Source organism: Pyrenophora tritici-repentis, chromosome 8 (genome assembly GCF_003171515.1).
Source record: "Pyrenophora tritici-repentis strain M4 chromosome 8, whole genome shotgun sequence".
NCBI classification, from domain to species: domain Eukaryota; kingdom Fungi; phylum Ascomycota; class Dothideomycetes; order Pleosporales; family Pleosporaceae; genus Pyrenophora; species Pyrenophora tritici-repentis.
This window is the reverse complement of record NC_089397.1, coordinates 334,043-354,469: the sequence shown is the minus strand read 5'-3', so window position 1 is coordinate 354,469 and position 20,427 is coordinate 334,043. Positions and strand designations below refer to the sequence as shown.

Below are 20,427 nucleotides of genomic sequence, written 5' to 3'. Positions count from 1 at the left end.
CCTGGCTGAAAACCTCTTCCAAATCGCCTTCCCGTCTTTGTTTGCCTTCTCTACCTTTCCCAGCTCTACCATCTTATCTGTGTCACCAAGCAAAGACGAAGGACTACTCCACCCACCGCTCAACATGACACTATTTCGCCATGCTTTTCTACGCTCCTGAAGTACTGCATCATTGCATGCGTTCTCTTAGCGTCCACTGACCACTTAACATAACACTATCTTGCCACGCCTTTATCCGCTCCTCTCGTGCTTGGAGTATAGCGGTGGTGGTGATGTTGCCTCGCAGGGCCCATGTAGCCATTACCATGCTCATTAGAAACCCGAAGAAGAAGCCTTGGAGGAGAGCGACTATGAGTCCTGGCATCACCACTGTGATGCCGAGGTAAATGAAGGCGCATAGAACCACAGTCCCGGAGTTTTGGAAGTTGGGTCGAGACATGCTAGGAAGGAAGGGGTTGACGGCCGGTAGTTGTTGTGTTGTAAATTTGAGGAAGGTGTAGTGCTAGTGGAGGAAGGAACGATGGGCTGGTGTGGTAGGGGGGTCAAAGAATGCTCTAGTAGTGACTGGCCAGTTTTTTACTCTGCGCAGGAAATTGTCGCGTTAGTAATTCATGTTTGATAACAAATCGTAAACCGGAGGTGTGCTATTACATAGACACCACTTGTACGACATCTTAGATCAATATGGTCTGTTCATGCCCGACCACGCACCGAGTACATCACTACACCAACCAGCCCGGTTCAGCTGTCGGACGCAAGGAAAGAGCGGCTGCTCAGAGCTAGCACAATGACGACACCATGACAGCCCAGCATGTGGTTTTCACGCCCACCATCATTCATCACTTTCTACTGCTCATGCATACTCGTCATGCCCACCCTTCACTTCGTCAACATAGCAAAGTTCTCGCTACTCGTCTTTCTCCTTGCGTGACCGACCACGAGACTCGTTTGCTTAGGCTGTCTCGACATATGGCTAGGGATTCAAGGAAGAGAGAGAAAACAACCCGACCAAGACACGCCGGAGAAAGAAAAGAGGTCTGAGCAAATATAGCGGATGTGATGGAAATACTAAGAGCCAGACGAGGGAGAAATAGGACCTCGTTGGAAAGAGGAAGGAACGATGTAGAAGAGGGAGGGGGGTTTGGGATTGATATGAGAAAGGAAGGAACGATGCAGAAATTGGACTTGACGCAAACTCAGGGTCCCTTTACGACTGACAAGTGCACAGTATCATCTGTGCTAGGCAGGTCAACTGTCTTGCTATTTTACTATTACCCGCTCGTATGTTTATCCCCCCCGGAAATTTTCTTCCGTAGAAACATGCATGCTTGCAGACGCGAGATTGGCACTTTCAAGTTGAGGCCAGGTCCATAAATGATTCATTGGACAATACACAAATGCAGGAGTACTTTCTGATAATGCTCAGCTGTGTCGATTGACATGTGAAAGTAGAAAATCTAGTAAAACAGGATTCCAAGATAAGCCACTAAGAGTCTTGGATGGAAGTAACTGATTCAAGTTTTAATTCCTGATTTACTCGGCTACGTTTCTCCTCGCCCATCACCCGCCCGTGTGGTCCCCCTCGCGGCTAAATTACCAGGACTGCTACACCGTTATTCCCCTTGCACCCATGTTTGGAACGGTGGAGCGTGGAGCAAGCGGGTTTTGCCCAGAACTTGTTTCCACAAAATACAGGGTCTTGGAATGTCACTGACAATGGAAGCATGTCAAAAGTGTGTGTGTACGTATGTGCACATAAGCCGGTGGCAGGGCATTGCTTTCCAAAGGGGTAAGTAAAGGGCGGTGGCTATGACTCTCTATGCGGCTTTTCGCATATGCAGAATACGAAGAATACGAGTGGAGACAAAGTCATCCTACGGGTGTGGCGCCCCGGATACGGAGTACATGTCGCATGATAGGAGTCAGGGCAATTGCTGACAATGCCGATATCGAGGATTCAGTGTTTTGCACAGCCCGGTCTTCTGCCACATGGCCATGTGTAGGTAGCATGGGGGGAGTCCCAAGGTGCTGTAATGCAGTGAAACTTGGAAACTCTACTTATTCGCACGTGACGAGCATCTTCTTCAGCACGCCCATGAGCGTACCGTTTTCCAAGGCAGCAGCGACCCTCTCCTTGTCCCCCAGCTGTTTGTTGACCTGCTCGTCTGTGCTGTGAGTGCCCTTCTTTATGCGGACATCGACGCGAAAGCGCGGGGGGAGGGCTTGCTCGAGCCTGACGCGCACACCCAGGCCAATGACGGTGGCCAGTGAGCAATGCGTGATGGTCGGAGTGATCTCAACGACGACGGTGCTGATGTTGGAATGCGGTGACGAGGGCGGCAGGATATGAATATCGGGAAGATTGACGACTGAGAGCGAGCCGAGCGACAGCGGGTGCTCCGGGTCGCAGATTGTGGAAATGAGGTCTATCATGCGCGGGGTCAGCCAGCGTCAGGCAAGCAAAAGGGCAGGTGCCGTAGGCGGTACGCACCGTAGACTTCCTGTTCGTCAATGGCCTCGGGTGCGCAATCATCGTCATCGTCGTCCGAGTCGGTCGCTGAAACGGGCGCGTCGTCGAGGAGGTGGCTGTAGCGCGGTATCAGGTCTTCGAAAAGGCCTGTGCCGCCGTCGTCCCGCCGCTTGGCCGTCGAGTCGCTGCGGCGCGATGGCAGATCGGATGGGTTTAGGATGGTGGGGTTCGCATTGTCCTTGTCGAGCTCCATGGTGGCGGCGTGGTTGGAATGTTACGGTACTGTAGTGGCAGCTAGGGTGCTGACTACCTCCTGCTTGTTGTGCTTGTCGTGGCTGACCGTTCGTCTTGGTGTGGTGGAAGGAGCCGTCCTGGGCTCTTGCCTCTTGCATTCTGCGAGGCAAGAGCGTCTGCAATGTGCAAATCTGCGAGGCAAGTGCGCCCGGGCCAACCGCGACCCCCTCCCACTCGTCTACGACGGCCATCTGGTATTGGTCCCCAACTCGTCCGCCGTCGGCCAATGTCACAATGCCCAGTAAACTTAAAACTGCATACCATCCTTACTCAGCCTTTACCAATGCCAGTTTGCCAGTTTCCTCTCTGCTCTACAATCTCCCGCAGATTACCCGCAAAGGTATGCAGGGGAAGAGACTGTGGGGTGCACCCACACCCTTCACACTACAGGGCACCCGTGTTTGACTAGTGTCTGCAGGTGCCGGTCTCGATGATATCCAAGTCGTTGCACTTGCAGACATGACGGCAGCAAATCGTGTACAGTGCCGTACGGTTCGCCAAGTCGCACGCCTTGTCCTTCGTCTTCCCATGTTCCCATGTTCCCAAGTTCCTTGTTCCCATTCCCGTGTCTCTGCCGGTCAACCTCGGCCACTTCCCTGCCCGCTTCCAGAAGGCCACAAGGACAGCCTCTCCAGTACTTACTCGGAAACATTCTCGGTTTCCGGCGGCGAGAGCCTAACCATCGCCAAGCTCCGTGGCGACCCTTTTGCAAATCCCTCACTGGCACCACCGACGGCGTCTTTTACACGCAATCAGCAATGCTACTCTATGTGAGCCCAGCTCTCCGACGTGGTATCGTGAGTTGCGAAACTCCGTCTTCTGTCCGGCTCCTCCCGCTCTGGAGTGCCTACACGTTCGGAAATACTGCCTCTTCGGGTTCAAAACCGACCACAGTGCTGGAATCACTCCGAGTTTCTTATTTTGGCCTTGCTGTGTTCCTGGACTGCAGCAGATCCACGCCAGTGATCAGCGTGCGCAGGCTGCTGGCCTCCATGTGCGCCTTATCTGCCTTGACGCCATCGACAGAACGGCTGTCTGGTTCCATCGGCCTTCGATGCATCACCGGTAACTGGAGCCTGGCGCCAGCAACTGTCAGTCCTCGAGCTATGCCGCCGCCGTCCAGGTAAGACATGTCTTGGCAACGCCTGCTATGCTCCTGCCCCATCCAACCTTGACTTGCTCGTCTGAAATCGCATGCGGCGGCCCAAAAGGACGTGGGTGGCCCAGTACGCCAGATCATCAACTATCCATCTGTTAGGTTTCGTAAAAGTTTACTTTAGGTTTTGCATCTGCGCATGTCCTTCTTGGCTGCCCTCTTACTCGTCCATCATGTCGCATGCGGCGTGACAGGACCGATGCTTGAATCGAACAGAAACCTTCTCGAAGTTTACTAATCTCTGCCTGTCTCGCTACACGGCCGCAATCTTCGTGTCCGGTTCATGCGATGCCATGCGGCCTGTCTGTGCAACCTACAGCCTCGATATCGCGCTAGCCGCATCGGGGGTAGACATCTGGAGTAATATTGTTTTATGCGGGCTACGCTGATGGTGATGCGTCTGCCGTCAGAACCTTGCATGCAGTTGGGACTACCAAGCGTCGGTATGAATCAATTCGCCGAGCTGTTGTGCTGAACGACACACACCGGTTCAGCCGTACGCTTCTACGGCACACGACGGGATACCATCCTGTCTCCAGCTCCGAATACCTAGGTATGCCTTCTGAAGCTGACATCCATGGTGCCGTCATGGAATAACGCTGATCGAAGCGGCCCATTGCCGAGGCACGGGAGCGACGTCAACCATCTGTTAGCCCTGCGGCTATGGACGCTCGCTCCTGAAAGTCGTGCAGACATGCTACGAGCAACGGCACCCCTTTTTCTGTCTACTATAACGGTAGTCGTACACATGTTCTGCAATACAATGTGCCAGCTAAGGCATGATATTCGTCATCAGGACCAGGGTCCCAAGATCCATTTCCAGAAGGCCCACCTGCCATCGCTGTACTTACAAGTCTGCGAGAGCATGGCCGTGGCCCCAGCCCAAACATTTCAGGCACCTAGGCTGTGCAGGATGAGCGACTACCACGCGACTAAATGCACACACAAGGTTTCGACACCCTATAGCGTTGTCGTCTACAGCACCATGCTTTTACCGGCTGCTGGCCTGCTGCCATGATTTTTTTTTTGGTTTTCTTCGTTCGGGCAATCCAACGGATGCGCCCGCCACCAGAAGTCTCTGAGTGAGCTGGTGCGCGATCCGCTGAAAGAATTTGACCAGCCGTCTGCTGAGTGAGAGCGGCGGCGTGTATTGTACCACCGTCTTCTCAGTTGTCAGACTTTGCCCCCGCTACCTTTATAGCAACCGTTCCCAGCATTCCCAGTAAAGGCAATGCTGGCAAAGGTCCACATCACCCGCCGTTCTACGTGATACGATTCAGGACTTCTCTAACGGGCACCACTACCCCTGCTGCCCATTGCCTCACACCCCCACAGCACGGCAGTTCCCTGGAAGCGGACGCTTGCGCTCACGCGCGTGCAGCTTGGGCGCCCATACGAAGGCGCTATTAGTGCAGTGCGGCTCCTGGATCCTGCACGTCGCATGTCGTCTACCCCTCGCCCGCCTATCGACCCCTTCATACACTGCGAGCGGCCTGGGACCACTTCACTCAAGACTTTCAGGAGATCCATACACTGCAACGCCACCGTTGTGCGCGTGAGCCACGCTGCGAGCCGGTTGCCAGCGCGTCTTCGAAACCCCGGCATGCCAGACCTCGTCTCCACCTACCACTCCTATGCGTCTTCTGCCCTGTCTGCCCTGATCTGCCGTATAACCTAACCACGCCGCAACTGGCGGCCATTTCGCATCTGCTATAGTATTGTACACTACCTATTCTGCCTTCTTCTTGTTTAGTTCTGCTTGCCTCTCAATCCCGACCCTCTTCGACCAATCTGGACTTTTCTGGCCCGTCATCGCGCATCGCTTCCATTGGCTGCCCGCCGACGACCGCGCACAACTTCATCAACTTGGTGGATAGCCGACGACCCCGCTGCCCACAACCATCGTGTCTGGTCTCGCCTTGCCTGTCCCGACCGGCTTCTTGTACACCTAGGACGGTATGCCCCCGGAGACGACTGGACGGCCACTGCTGCCTCAAACGGCGCAAATGCAGAGCTTCACTTTTGCGCCGCCGACGCTGGCGCCGCGCGAGAACCAGCGCAGTAAGTTTACCAACCGCCCTGGGCCGTAGACAGTGCCGACTAACATGCCCACCTAGACTATGTATTCGTAGATGAGCACAATAGACACAAGCGCTTGAAAGGTGTGCCTCCATCTCCGGTTGGCTTGCTGCCGAGCATCGTATGCATGTGCTAATGTTGAGCAGTAATGAGAGCATGCGAAGGATGCCGCAGGCGCAAAATCAAGTGCGATGCAGCAACCACAAATGCGTGGCCTTGCGCTGCTTGCATCCGCTTAAAGCTCAATTGCGTACCGCCTACTGTCAGCTATGACAAGGACTACAACGGTACGCAGACGTTTGATCTGGAGCCAAAACCCTTGGACTACACTTCAGATGGTTCTCCACAACACGACTACCAACGCCATCATTCCATGGCACAGGGCATGCCGCACCAAATGCCGCCATCCATGCCTACATCTGCCCAGGGCATGTACCAGTCCTCGCCCTATGTGGATCAACAGCCGCAAGATTCATGCCACTACCAGCCAATGTCGCAACCTCAGGTCGTCCAGCAAACAATGGGCTATGCTCCCCAACAGGGATATTCTCAAGGATCAGTACCAACACCTGCAATCATGACCCCGCCCGAGTCGGAGCCCCACTGGCGAAGCGATTCCGTGTCCAGCCTCTCTGAAGCTTTGGGTGAACTCAAAATTGATCATACCGCCATTGGTAAGATCTCACAGTAGCTTTCTAATGCATTATTTACTAATCAACACAGCCCCCTATATCACGAACATGAAAAAGACGCTGGCCGAAACACCAGCCCAGGAAGAGTACGAAGTCGTGTTGCCGCATTCTGTCAGCCTGGATCACACGGTTCGCATACCGCCCGAGATGATGCCTCCGGACGATCAAGCACTCCATTATTTCGAGTACTTTTTCGCAAACGTTCATCCCTACTGCCCGGTTATTAACAAGGCGTACTTCTACCAACAATGGCATAGTGCGCCTGATTCCATCTCCCCACTTATGCTCGAATCCATCTTCGCCTGCTCAACGTTGATGTTGGGAGATATAGAAGAGGGAAACAAGTGGCTAGCTCTCGCGACAAGTCAGTGCTCCATTCAATTTCACTATACATTCGCTAACAAACTTTAGAGCACGAAGAGAGCTTCAAAGATGTGTCGCGTCTCAGCACGATGCAGGCAATGATCCTCCTGCTCAAAGCCCGCGAAGCCTCGCCGAAGCGAGGATACTTCTGGCGCTCTTGGATGTCAACAGTCAGTCTTGTAGCAATGGCAAAAGACTTGGAACTCCACGAACATTATGACACGCATCAAATGGGAAAGTCCTGTGGCTCTACGTCGCATGACTGCATTGCCAAGACAAGAGTGTGGCAGATGTGCATGATTTTTGAAGTCATGATTGGGGGTCCTCAGGGTAAGACACACCGAGAGAGGAAGCTCGTCAACACTGCTAACACGTCTGACAGGACGTTACGATTTTGGTGTCTCATCCGAAACCGTGGACCTTGAAATGCCTAGGCACATTGCAGGACAGGATCCTGGCGAGCTTCAAATTGCGCGCCAATTCATTCAGTACGCCCGCATTGCCAAGAATGTCCACCATTCGGCCCTGATCTTCGGCAAACTGAGGAAAAAGACACCGGACTGGGCGCTTGACCCTGCTTTTGTTGCGCACAACACCGACTTCTCCCTCTGGCTACGGGAGCTACCTGAAGACATGCAAATTGTCTATCCCCAGGACGGCTCTCCTCCGTGGATCCCATCCCATCAGATCGCCAACATGCATAGCTATCACTGCTTGGCTATCATCATGCACTTCAGACCGCAAGTACATGCAGTGTCGGACTCATATGACGGCATATGGAAGCAACATATGCTAACATGTTACGCGGCCGCCAAGAATCTATGCAAGCTTCAAGAAGCCATCTTGAAGACATGCGGTATGCCTGGGATGCTTTGCCAGATGCGAGGCATCAGCTTCCATGTCTATGCTGTGCTCACGTGCACTATGCTTCATCTCGTAGGTTACACTAATGAAACTCTATCAGCAATAACTAACTGCTACAGGTTGCCGTAACATGCCCTGATCCCGATATCAACCACGATGCCAGAGACTTCTTTGTACGACACGTGCGCATTCTGGAAACAATGTCTCCCCACTTTCCGATGCCTGAGATGCAGCAACAAGTGAACAGTCTTCGTCAAGCTTTCTCGGCTGATTGCACGAAGCCCTTTGAACTGAAGCCGACATTCCCGTTTGGAAGTCCTCAGGTGGCCCCGCAAACAAGTCCCATGAGCCAGCACGGCTCTTACCGTCCTCGCCATCCGAGCCACCCTTCGCCATTGGAACAACCAGGTCAGGTCAACTACCATGCACATCCCATTACTCCACCAATCTCGGCATCCGACCGGGGATCAAAGGCTGACTCTCCCGTAGCTCAGTCTTTGGTCATGATGGCGTCTGGTCACCGTGGACCCCAGCCAAATTCCAGCATGCAGCTGCCAGACAATACGCAATGGAACCCGCAGCGCATATTTGAGTAAGTTTACGCTTAGACGAAAAACAAGACAGGACACTAATACAAGACAGTCAATGGAATGTTGCCTTTGGTACGCCCCCTCCTACTAGCGCCTCCTCTCAATCGTCTCCGCCGCTAAGACCCAATCCTTCAGGCAACGACTACGACTTGCGGCCGGCCCAGGGCGGTATGCAAACGAACTATCAGATGTCCAACACATCGCCTTCGCCCAGCAATGTCCACGCACCACCAGGCCAAATGCTGCCTTCGTCGACATACGCAAACGCCGCGCCGGTTTACGTTACACCTACAATGTGGCAGGAAGCAGTTGCCAGCTCTCTACCAGACGGACTGAAGCGCAGATGGGACGGCAATGCTGCCATGGCGGACCAATCAATGTACAAGCGGGCACGTTGAAACAAGACGCAATATTTTTATCCGGACTATCCGGGCCGCACCATACCCAAAACAAAAGCTCCTTTGGACGATCTAGTCTGTGCGTCTATGACTACAAGGCCCTTCAAACTCCGGACGCGCGGAGTGTGAAGATGGAGAGATTATGTGCATCAGTGGCACTGGCGTTGCTGCCCAATATACGCGCATGATTGGGTCGAGGAGAAATTTCCGTTCAAGACTTCGAAGATGACCGGCAACGACAGCGTCGGTTTCGCCACCAGCTAGATGTATCCTCAACTTGAAACTGGAGCCTACATGAATGCGCAGCGCAATATAAGCGCGACTGTACAGTACAATTATCTTGCAATAGACGCAAGCACGGCGGCAAGCACCGTTGCACCCCGCCAGGGTGGTATCCTGTAGCATAGTGCTACTGTAATGCCACATTAGTCAACCAAAAAGTTTGCTGATTATCGCCTTGTGTACGTGCACCTTCCTTATTGAGGGGGTGCGGGGTGAGGTGCAATACCCACTTCTCGTATGCCCGCATACAGCTGCAGCCATGGCGATAGACTCAACAATCCAGAATTCACCCTTGCTCCACTGTGTCCTGATGGCCGAATTGTTGCAGAAAACGGCTCCGGATTTGTGGTTCCGGGATCTTGAACTTGAACCATACGTTTTCCATTTCAACCGTTTCCACAAAAATATATTTTCTTGTTTTATGTTCTGGCAGCCCGTTTTAACTTGGCAGCATTATACAACGCAAAGAAAGTGATGATACATTACTTACACAACTGCGTCATTTACCCCATCAGAAAGATCATCTACATGCATCCCAGCCACCCGGCTTTACTAATTCACTCGAAGCCAGGGCGGCCCGTTAGAACGAGCTCGCCAATCAAAAATTCGCACGTGTGGGGCATAACGAGTTTCGTCTTTCATCTTCGATCTCTGTTCCCGTACCGTTGTTGGAAACATTTTTCCCGCAGCTTATGATCATCACCAAGTTCAATGCTACATTGATGATCTTGAACAGTTTGTAGTAGCCCGCCCGCGCAATCGCTGTGCGCTATTACGCACACTGAAAGCTCAACCAGTCAAACGCGGGCTCGATGACTCCAGGCCACGACATTGTTGCCGGTCTGGTACAGTAGAACCGGATTCCGCGGCTCAGGGCAATATCGAGCACATCCATGAGACTGGAAAGATCCCGAGGTTCAGTGGGCTAGCGCGAGTGCCTGACATTCTAGCATGTGACATGACAATGCACAGACAGCGCTTAGTGTCATCCTTGCCAATTCGCTAGACCCAGCGAACGGACCGTCTCGTGATGTGGAGAAGGCCGCTCTAGAGGTTTGATAGACTGCTGACACACGGGACGGGTGGTAGGAGGACGAGGTCAACGTACGCTACTGCACCATGTCACACATGTAAGAGTGATGTGAGCATGCAGTGTTGTGCGCCTTGGTCCCAAGTTATCAAACTTAATACATAACATCTAAAAAGCTCTCATCATCGGTGAGGCGGTCAAGCGCTAAACAGGATTCCTGCAAAGCAACAAAGTCGGACAGAATCCTTCGAACAAACGGCACTTTCCACATATACTTATCTAGACGCCGCCCAGATATAGATCGGTGCTACTTCCCCGAAGACAGATCCTAGTCCAGTTTTAATCTCATCCCTGACCCCTGGTTTCAATTCCATTGATCAAGCGAATACCCACATGTGGTATCATGTGTGCTTTGACCATGGGCGACGTTTGACCGGGTTCCGGAACTTGTTGTCGTCCTTTGATGCGAGTCATGTGCGCCCAAGGAGGAAGCTCGCCGTGAAAACTACCATGCCGATCTGACGGCTGCGCGACCAATCTGCATTGATAAGCATCATGATCATCGTTCAGGTACGGTAGTTGGGGGGAAGAGGGAAGTGGAAAGGGGGCAGGGGGCGCGGGAAGCTGGAGCGGAAGAATTATGGTGTGGGCAAAGAAAAGGGCCGTTTGCGACTTTTGCGGGAGTGGGAGTGGAGGTTTACGTAGACAAGGCGGTACGTACGGTACGTACGGGTGTTTATCCTGCGCGCCGCTCGCTATAACGGCCGGACGGTCGGTCTATGTCGAACACAGGTCAATTACGACACGTGAGCAAGACGCCGACCTCCGGTGTGGTATGTTATCAATGCTTTGTAGCATTACCGTCAGCACCGACGATGGCGAGTCTCATCAACCTGGTCCTCGTCTTCTAAGTAATACTACGGTAGCGGGGGGATGGCGCAGTGGTAAAGCGCCTGGTATTCCTTTACCGCACTCCAAATTTGCAGTGTAGTAGAGGTCGAAGGTTCGAATCCTTCTCCTCTCACCGCCACTTGTGGCTTTACCAAAAAATATCGAACGGCTTACTCCAACTCGCAAATTTTCACCTACCCCTGCAAACCTAAGCGACAGGTTATAGCCGCAGTACACCCGAGCCACGCACTGCTACGACTACAAACACTACGCTAAGCTTGTTACAACCCTACGCCTCGTTCAAGATCCCATGGCTTTTTCCCCTTTGAGGTTTTTTCAGACTTAGGAACACGAGGAAAGCGTTGCAAAAAGAGATAGGTTGAAGAGAAGGAAAAACAGGCAGCTATAATAGGGTTTTACTTTCTCTCCTCCCCTGTAATAGCTAGGACATGCCTAAACTACATTAGTCAAACATAACCAACGAACATCAAAGGAGAGATAAAAATAGCTAGAATGGCATCTGCCACCGTCCTACATAGTCTCTGACTGATAAAGGACGCTAATGGATTACATACATACATACAATACTACGGTAGCTCTCTCTATGTAACTACCAAGCCGGCCTCTCACAATCACGCAACATATCCACCACCTTTTCCGCCGGTCTTATATGGTCTAGCGCAACGATCGTCATGGGGTGTTCAAGACATCGGCTCATGGACTTCATTACTTTCGGCTAACAACACACCGACTTTGTATCCGCTTTTATTGTGTCAAGCGCTCGCCACGCGAGGTGCTCCGAAACGTCAGAGGTCGTGATCGGGGTGTGTGGGACTGTTTTACCGTCGGGGAAACTACCGATGGGTGCGCCTGGGGACCAGGGCTGGGAACGGTGAGTGACATACTGCTATCAACTTCATGCGATGCATAAGATAGAAGCTTCTTCCACCGGGCGCATTCTATTGCGGGGGTAGGCGACGTGTCGATGCCAGCAGGTAAAGATAGCAACAGGATCGTGACATGAGACATGACTTGCAGAAATTAGAGGCGCAGTTACCTCGTACGAAGGATACATGTAGGCGGCGCAGTACCTACTTAGTCAAGCAACACACCGGCCTGTGCATAAAGAGCACGACCTTGCAGTTGTGGAGCCGCAAATACCTGAAGCATTTCCATGGGAAAGATTACGAGCCAGAAGGTTTTGCCATTTTTAACCATGAAAAAAGACTCCACATGTAATCAATCTTCACGCTCGCCTATCCTGGGATGCTTTCTCTCATCTCCGTAGCCTATAGTGGACATGGCATTTCTATCCTTTGGCAGCACAGCATTGAGGAAGACACCTACAATAGCCGCAAAGACAAATGGGGTACCGACAGCGAGATTGATGCCCTGTTCAAACCCGACCAGGTTCTGATTGGGACCATTGTACGCCAGCACTTGTGCAAACCAGTCCGGCTGGCAGATATCCATGAAGCCGACACCGAGCGCGACCGTAAGGATGAAACGGTCGCGGCGTGTCCAAGGTATGAGTGCGAGGACGCGGACTCCGGCTACAGCGATGGTACTGTAGAGGAACACTTGCATGCCTCCTAGGACAGAAGGTGGCATGGAAGCAAACACGGCTCCAAACTTTGCAATAATGCCCATCAAGACTAGAAAGCCACTTGCTGCCCAGCCGGCGCGACGAGACGCGCAACCCGTAAGAACAATGACACCGTTGTTACCAGCCTGGCTTACCATCGGGGGACCGGTAGCCAGTGCGCTGAAGAAACTGCCTATGCCATCACACAAGATGCCACCTTGAATCCTACTGTTGAACTCTGTTCCTTCAATGTCCACGTTTGATAGCTCGGCAGTGGCCAAGATATCAGGAATACACGATACAGCCTGGCAGGCAAACATGATGATCATGGGAAGAGCCAAGACGCCATCGACGGAGAGTTTGAACGTATGCACCCAGAGAAATGTACCGTTGGGCGCTTGATCGAGCTTCTCTGTTGACCAGTATCCAGTCGCTCCAGAGATGGCGCAGCCGACGGCGAGACCGATGATGACGGAAGCAGAGCGCATGAGTGGCGCACCCAGTGCTTCAACGAGAATGATGGTAGCAAACACACTGAAGCCCATCCCGATAAACTTTGGGTGGCCCCATACGAGTGGCTTGGGTGCAGCAATGTTCGGACACATGGCGTAGAAGCCCTTTCCGTTGTGGCAGTTTGATGATCCTCCCCAGTTCTGTAGTCCGTTGCCGATGAGATAGACACCGACAAGTGTTAAAAGAGATCCAGTGATGAGCTTAGGAAAGACCCTGTTTAAGATCTTTGGGGGAACAAAGGCCAATGCGATCTGGAGCCAGACACAGCAAAGCATAGTGCCTAAGCAGGCACCCCAGGCATCAGGGCATGGTCCCTGGGTTCCATCTGCAAGCACTGGACAGCTTCCGGACTTGTATCGTAGAGCGGAGTAGTTGAATACAATGGGCAGAATGTCGAATGTTGGTCCGACAACGCTCAATAGTCCTGTGCCGATGAAGAAAGGTGTCTTCATAATGTGTAGCCGGGTAACCTGCAGCGCCGTTGCAATACCAGTGGTGATGAAAGCGGTCGACACGAGGTAGGTGGTCATTGCGGGATCAAAGTTGAAAGCTCCGGAGGCTATGGCAAGCGGCGGCGAAACGATCGACCCGATCATAGTGAGCGCATGCTGGAGGCCCAGAAGCAGTGTCAGAAGAATGGGAACGCGGTCATTGAGCCCATAGAAAGGTGCCTTGTAAGTTTTGTATTTCTTGCTCAGTGGCCAGATGTTCGGGGTGATGAGGTAGACGTAGTCCTGGGGACTGTCAGTGCCAAATCGATATGCTGTGATACAGAGGCTAAGGCTTAGCATACGTAGTCACCAATCCATCCGTCTCTCGTCGTGAAGGCATATTTGAGGTCTGCAAGTGTGTCTTGCCATTTCGTCGTCGCCGTACCCGCCTCTTGACTGGTCACCGCCGAGCGTGGAGCACTTTCTTCGGCGTAATTTGATTTTGGTTCACTCTCGCTCAAAATTTCTACAGTCATGACTGCTGTCGAAGGGACTGCCCTTGGGGGCGAGTAAGAGCACAGTGTAAAGACAGACGATCCTTTCGCTGCGGCTAGGTATATAATAAGGCCAACGCCATGGTTGACTCGTGGTTCTGGATCGGCAGCACGCCCGTCTCCGATAGGCCTTGCTGCAATTAATCCCCCATGATAACCAACATGTCGGGACCGGTCTATTTTTCAGCTTACGATAGATGCACAATGAACTCCTAGGGGGCTCTGCAATTGCGTGTTGCTACCGTGTTGGTCGAGTGAGGTTGAAAGGATAAGGCCACCGCTATCTTCCTAGCGCCGGCCGTCCCATGTCACTTCAACGGACACGCAAAAGCGGAGAGTGGCGGAAGCCCACATCGCTCTCGTACGCGAGCACAACCTCCACCACGACACGAGCATGAGGGGCTGTGACGAAAATAATGGAGTGAAGTAAGCAGGTGTTTCGCCTCTAGGGTGGCTCACACCATCAAAAGCGCCTGAGGCCTTGTAAACTTTCCAACCTACGTTTAACACATACCACGAAGACTTGAATAACCGAGCGGTCCTACTCCAGCCACTCCATCACACGTCTTGCTCCAAGCGAGATGACCATGCCGCAGACGATCAAAACGCCAGTGCGACTATTGGCTCACGCAACTGTCATCACCGTCAACAAGAGCCGGGAAGTCATTTTAGATGGTGCACTGCTCATCGAAAACGGCCGTATCACAGCGCTCGGGAAGACGTCAGACTTGATCTACCAACTTGAGTCGAGGGGAGATCATGGAGACGTTGAGACAATTGACTGCACGAACAAGATCGTCATACCGGGCCTCATCAATACGCACGCGCATCTAGCGCAGTCGCTGTTACGAGGTCTCGCCGAGGACCTCTCACTCCACAACTGGCTGTGCGATGCCATCTGGCCATTGGAAGCCAACTACGCTGAAGACGATGGCTACGTTGCGTCAATGTTGACTATTACTGAGATGCTCAAGACGGGTACAACGTGCTTTCTGGAAGCCATGCTTACGCATAGAAGTGGGCTTGAGAACGTAGTACGAGCTGTGGAAGAGACCGGAATCCGCGCATGCTTGGTGAGTAGGGTGGATTGACGAGCCATGCAGTGAGATTGACGTTTTCCCAGGGCAAGTTGATCAAAGCCACAGAGTCTAACCCAGATCTGAACATGAAGGATGCAAGAGACCGTGATGTAGACTCCATGTCTGTCACTGCAGCTCTCGCGGCTCACCAGCGTTACCATGGCTCCTGTGACGATCGTTTACATGTATGGTTCTCGGCTGGGACTCCACGAGGCTCGCCTATGGCTGCGCATACTAGCATTGGCGAAGCAGCGCAAACACATGACATTGGCCTTACAATGCACTGTGTAGAAGCACCTAAGGATCTCACCATCTACCGAGATTACTACCAGTGCAGCCCATTCCAGTTCTGCCGGGATACAAAGCTAACGGGACCGAAGAGTGTGTTTGCGCATTGCGTACATCCGGATCCGGCAGCCGGAGATTTTGATATTCTACGTGAGAGTAAGAGCACGGTTTCGCACAATCCTATGAGTAATCTCAAGCTGGGTTCAGGGGTCGCACCAATACCGGACATGGTTGCGAGTGGCGTGAATGTGGCGTTAGGAACCGATGGTGCGCCGTGCAATAACTCGTACGACATGTTCAGTGAGATGCATCTAGCCTCTATACTACACGGCGGTGTAAGACACAATGCCGGCGTACTCAGTGCGTACGATGTTTTGGAGTTTGCGACTATCAACGGAGCAAGAGCGTTGGGCCTGGAAGCTGAAATTGGGAGCCTGGAAATTGGGAAGAAGGCGGATGTTGTAGTCGTGGCACCAAAAGGGGTAGCCTGTGCTCCATGGAACTCAGTAGAGCAGAGTACTGGTGGCATGGATCCAGTCACGGTGCTCGTCCACTCCTCAAGTGCGAACACTGACATGGTTATTGTTGATGGCCAATTGCTTGTTAACAACGGCAAGTTATTACACATTGACGAAGATGTGGCCATAGAAAAAGCAAACAACTCTATAGCTGGCATACGGGAGAGAAGTGGCGTAGGAGCGAGAAACCATATGTCGTTGAAGTATACATAGTATCAAAACTGGAATGAAAGTAACTCATCAAACATGTTATGTCCCCCAAAACCCGTTTGTGGTGGTAGAAAGCTTGCAAAAGAGTTCCACGAAGTATCCGCTACGATCTCTGGATCTTCGGATGTCGGTGTGGTTGCGGGTGTTGTAACTTGCAAGTTCTGTGATACGTTGCTAATGAATTTGTCCACGTTGAACAGACGAGTTCGTTTTGGTGATGATGCTGCATCATTGTGCTCGGCGGTCCGTGGCCGCTTCCTCACTTCGATGTTACCTCCTTCACGAAGCTCTTCTTGTAACGCTGATAGCAGCTCTACACCCCGTGATGCTATCTTGCTATTATCGAATTGCTTCAGGTAACGAATCGTGTCCCTGACGAGCCTTGTATGTTTCTCATACTCTTTTTCGCTTGCAGATCGATGGAATGAATCAAGGCTGAGGATTATGCCTGCTGCTACAGAGAATGCCTGCTCGATCCATAGTATCGGTCCCTGTTCATGGCATGATGACAGTGCCTCTTTCAAAATAGTCTTAGATGCCGCTATGCAAGTTCTACGAGTGAACGAGAAGGCGGAGTTAGTAAATGATAGCCCGAGGAACTTCCGGTGTATCATAATGATCTTGTGTGAAGCGCATATGGTTAATGATCTTCTGGCCCACCCTACGTAAATTGGCCAGTCTGTGGCTAATGGCTCATTTGTGGATAGGAATGTGGGCATGCATGCGGTAGCCAGCTTTCGCATTTTCTCATCATACTGCAGTACCTGCTCGTATTTTGTGAAGAGCGTGTTGCAACCACTCATTGCATCGAGGAGTCGGGGCATAAGCGCTGCAATGTCGTAACGATAATTGCAGTAGCTTGCTTGTGTTGGTATTGACAGTGGCTGAGGTACCATGTCGTCATCATTGCAGTTCATTAGTTTGGCAGTTTGGCAGAAGCGAGGATTGAGCGCGTAGGACTCTGAGAAAGGAATCTGAAACCAATCTTGTGTACAGAGTTGATTGAACACTCTCCTTCCAGCTTCGCGTTCCCGTAGCTGCTCTTTGGGTGTGGTATTGATGGCGGTTTCTTGTCCGAGGCGGTGTAACCCTAGGCTTTGTGCTATTCGACCTGCTGAAGCAAGCAAAATTGACTGACTGCTCGACTTGCCGAGCGAGTGAGCTGCGATAGTCAAAGTAGCAATCGCTTGGACAGAGTATATCGTATGGATCTCGATATACTGAGCGATGTTGAGGCAGGTAACAGTTGCTTCGTACCATTTTTGTGACAGGACTGTCCTTTCCGCCAGGGAAAACCCCCACGCTTCGCACACAGACGGCGGTGCACATGTGATACTACCAGTGATGACCGAGAACAAAAGACCCAGCCATTGCAAATTGAGGTCTTCATTGCGGACATTGCCCTCGTATTCAGCCAGAAAAACTTCCAGGTCACTGTTGAATATTGTCGAAGAGTAAGAGCTGTGGTACCATAAGATGGAGTTGTTATGGTACTCCACAAGTTGTACAATATGAGTTTTGTTCGGAAGAAGTGCTTCTAATACATCGAGCTGCACATCTCTGCTGCTCTCAGAGAGTATGTTTGATGTAATAGCTTCGTGGTCACGCCTGGTGCTGAGCCGTCTTGGCCCGCTGTGGTGCTCTGGCGACGTCCCATAATCAGCGTCCTTTTTACGGCCCCATGCTAGAAACTCAAGGACAGTCGCTACATCACCCGTTTCCGTAGGCGGTGGGGCAGCGGTATTATCCGGAGGCAAAATAGGTGTCGGTGTCTCATTATGGCCCAGAACTGTCGGGCTATTGGAGACTGCGGGACATGATGTAGGCGTATCGATCGCGCCTGGGTCGTGTTGTTCTTGTAATTTAGCTTCAAGCTGACTTACGCGGTCCAGAAGTGCGCGCACAAGATCGCTGGAAGTCGTCGACTCGTGGCGAGCTTGATAGGCTGGAGGGGCGGACGGCGTAGCAGGAGTTTCATCTCTCGAACAGAAACTTGCATACCCTCTACTGACTGCTTAGTATGGGTTGAGGTTGTATTTCCGCGGACTTCCTCTTAGACGTATCGGACGTTGATGCTGTCGCAAACGTCCGTGAAGGTAAATAGGCTTCTCAAAGAACGAGGCGCTAACCTTTTGATGCATGTGCTGCAAGGCACATTCTTATCGCACTTGATCTTCCTCCGATAGCACTCGGTGCACGTCAATCGGGGTCTCTGGCCTTTGGGGGCGTTGTTGTCTTCCATAGTGAGCGAGGTGGTACAAGCTGATTGCCAGCTAGGCCCCACACTTGAGTGCACCGCGGGAAGCACGGAGACACAACGGCGATCGTCACGTGTTGCAGACGTGAGCGAACATGTGGACCGAACATTGAATTCGATAAATTGCACAGCCTGCAGCAGAGACGCTAGAATCGGACGTCGAGGCGGACGACGTAGACGAGCAGGGTGCGGCCGAGATGGACTTTAGCGTGGGCTGCCCCACCTTCACTCCTGCCACGCACAGCGGCCGCATATCTATGCATCAATACATCATGTCAGTAACAGTAACAGCGGCCGATGCCGGCGGCCGAGCTGGACTCCCCGGATCCATACATCCTGAGGACGGTCTGCGATACAGTAGAACTCTACAAAAATGGCTGAACATAAGAGCAGGTATGCGTCATCTCGAGTAGCATGCCTAAAGACCAAACTCATCAAACCCAAGTGAACTCGATCCCAACCCTGTCATGATGGCACCCACCAAATATGTTGATCGCCATGTCCCGACTATCTCACTTCGGGATTTCGACTCCCGGGTAGATGACATTACACAAGAACTTGTCGACGCTGCTGAAAACCATGGCTTCTTTTGCATCGTGGATCATGGCATCAGTCGTGGATCGATTGACGAAATTTTCAATCAGTCATCACGCTTCTTCAACCAGCCCGATTCTATCAAGTCGCAAGTTCCATTTTCCCCACAATACAATGCAGGATGGGAGAAGAATGCACAGATAAGGCCATCGACTGGTGCAGTAGATCGCAAAGAGTCTTATCAGATGCAGTTTGGTGAGGGCATGAATGGTAAGAAGCATGATGACCCCCTGATATAACTATGCTGATTGTTGACTAGGCCGATGGATAGATAACGAGACGCTCCCTGGCTTCCAGGCTGAAGCTCTGGCGTTCATGCACAAGGTACAGGCAGTTAGCGAAATGCTAATGAAGTGCTTCGCTCGTGGACTCAATTTCGAAGACGACTATTTTATCAAGGCGCACGATGTTAGCCGCCCAGAGTCTCAAACTGTCTGTCGATTACTACACTACTTCGAAACACCCAAACAACCCAATTCAACAGGAGAGGTGTATCACAGGGCCGGCGCACATGCTGACTGGGACTTTCTGACCTTGCTGTTCCAAAAGGCCGGACAATCCGGTCTTGAGATATGCCCCGGCCGAGAGGTCTCGACATCTTTCGGCTATGGTGACTCGTGGACAAAGGTCGAGCCAGATGTGGAGAAGAACGCCATTGGTACGTTATTATTGACTTCTGGCAAAAACCTGTGCTTACGTTTGATTTAGTATGCAACGTCGGTGACCTACTCATGTCATGGTCCGACGACCGCTTCAAGTCCACGTTCCACCGCGTCAAGGCCCCATGCGAGCCTGATGACTTCTACGGCGAGCGCTACAGCATCGCTTTCTTTAACCAACCGTGTAAAGATGCAAAGATTCAGGGTCCACTGAAGAAGTACCCAATGGTGACTGGCGAGGAATTTACCCGGATCGCTATGAGCCGGAACTATCAAGCGATCCAAGAGAAGCTCAAGAAGAATAAGGAGCCTGTCATTAGAGCTGGGGCGAGCATGCCTTCGATGCCTTTGCCTGCCACAGCATGATGGGCGCATGTGATTGCAGGAAGCTGACAGGTTTGAAGATCCGATATGTTTGGAAATTTCGGTTTTGTTCATGGCCCGGAAAGCCAGTGTGCAAGTGTTCATATACCAACTTTATATCATTTCTTCTAGTACAGAGGATTAATTGCCTAAATCTGTGGCTTTCATTGTATAACAGATGACATGAACCCTTTTGTGAAACATCTCTATCAGTCTCCAGGAAAGTCACTTCGTGACTTGCTAACAATACATCACCTAGGAGAAGTC

At 51.9% G+C, this 20,427-nt stretch overlaps 7 protein-coding genes across 7 annotated transcripts; 3 read left to right on the top strand and 4 right to left on the bottom strand.

Annotated features, from left to right (window-relative positions):
- Window positions 1-169: 169 nt before the first annotated feature.
- On the bottom strand, window positions 170-364 carry PtrM4_135950 (uncharacterized protein; the record flags this gene model as incomplete). The annotated part of the gene is made up of 1 exon (XM_001938329.2): window positions 170-364. One exon carries the CDS (start codon window positions 362-364, stop codon window positions 170-172), a length of 195 nt encoding a protein of 64 aa, XP_001938364.2.
- A 1,694-nt stretch (window positions 365-2,058) lies between these two features.
- PtrM4_135940 (uncharacterized protein) lies at window positions 2,059-2,723 on the bottom strand (the record flags this gene model as incomplete). The annotated part of the gene is made up of 2 exons (XM_001938330.1): window positions 2,059-2,426; window positions 2,492-2,723. The coding sequence occupies 2 exons, from the start codon at window positions 2,721-2,723 to the stop codon at window positions 2,059-2,061; spliced, it is 600 nt and encodes a 199-aa protein (XP_001938365.1).
- A 3,155-nt stretch (window positions 2,724-5,878) lies between these two features.
- On the top strand, window positions 5,879-8,906 carry PtrM4_135930 (Fungal-trans multi-domain protein; the record flags this gene model as incomplete). The annotated part of the gene is made up of 8 exons (XM_066109277.1): window positions 5,879-5,981; window positions 6,038-6,082; window positions 6,146-6,673; window positions 6,723-7,055; window positions 7,103-7,384; window positions 7,437-7,990; window positions 8,038-8,510; window positions 8,561-8,906. The coding sequence occupies 8 exons, from the start codon at window positions 5,879-5,881 to the stop codon at window positions 8,904-8,906; spliced, it is 2,664 nt and encodes an 887-aa protein (XP_065960199.1).
- Window positions 8,907-12,348: 3,442 nt separating this feature from the next.
- Window positions 12,349-14,174, bottom strand: PtrM4_135920 (purine permease; the record flags this gene model as incomplete). The annotated part of the gene is made up of 2 exons (XM_001938333.1): window positions 12,349-13,941; window positions 14,001-14,174. The coding sequence occupies 2 exons, from the start codon at window positions 14,172-14,174 to the stop codon at window positions 12,349-12,351; spliced, it is 1,767 nt and encodes a 588-aa protein (XP_001938368.1).
- A 599-nt stretch (window positions 14,175-14,773) lies between these two features.
- Window positions 14,774-16,290, top strand: PtrM4_135910 (SsnA, Cytosine deaminase and related metal-dependent hydrolase; the record flags this gene model as incomplete). Its single annotated transcript, XM_001938334.2, has 2 exons — window positions 14,774-15,265; window positions 15,316-16,290. 2 exons carry the CDS (start codon window positions 14,774-14,776, stop codon window positions 16,288-16,290), a joined length of 1,467 nt encoding a protein of 488 aa, XP_001938369.2.
- Window positions 16,291-16,292: 2 nt separating this feature from the next.
- Window positions 16,293-18,529, bottom strand: PtrM4_135900 (Fungal-trans domain containing protein; the record flags this gene model as incomplete). Its single annotated transcript, XM_001938335.1, has 2 exons — window positions 16,293-18,291; window positions 18,456-18,529. The coding sequence occupies 2 exons, from the start codon at window positions 18,527-18,529 to the stop codon at window positions 16,293-16,295; spliced, it is 2,073 nt and encodes a 690-aa protein (XP_001938370.1).
- Window positions 18,530-18,917: 388 nt separating this feature from the next.
- PtrM4_135890 (DIOX-N multi-domain protein) lies at window positions 18,918-20,163 on the top strand (the record flags this gene model as incomplete). The annotated part of the gene is made up of 4 exons (XM_001938336.1): window positions 18,918-18,937; window positions 18,990-19,348; window positions 19,398-19,796; window positions 19,847-20,163. 4 exons carry the CDS (start codon window positions 18,918-18,920, stop codon window positions 20,161-20,163), a joined length of 1,095 nt encoding a protein of 364 aa, XP_001938371.1.
- Window positions 20,164-20,427: the final 264 nt, after the last annotated feature.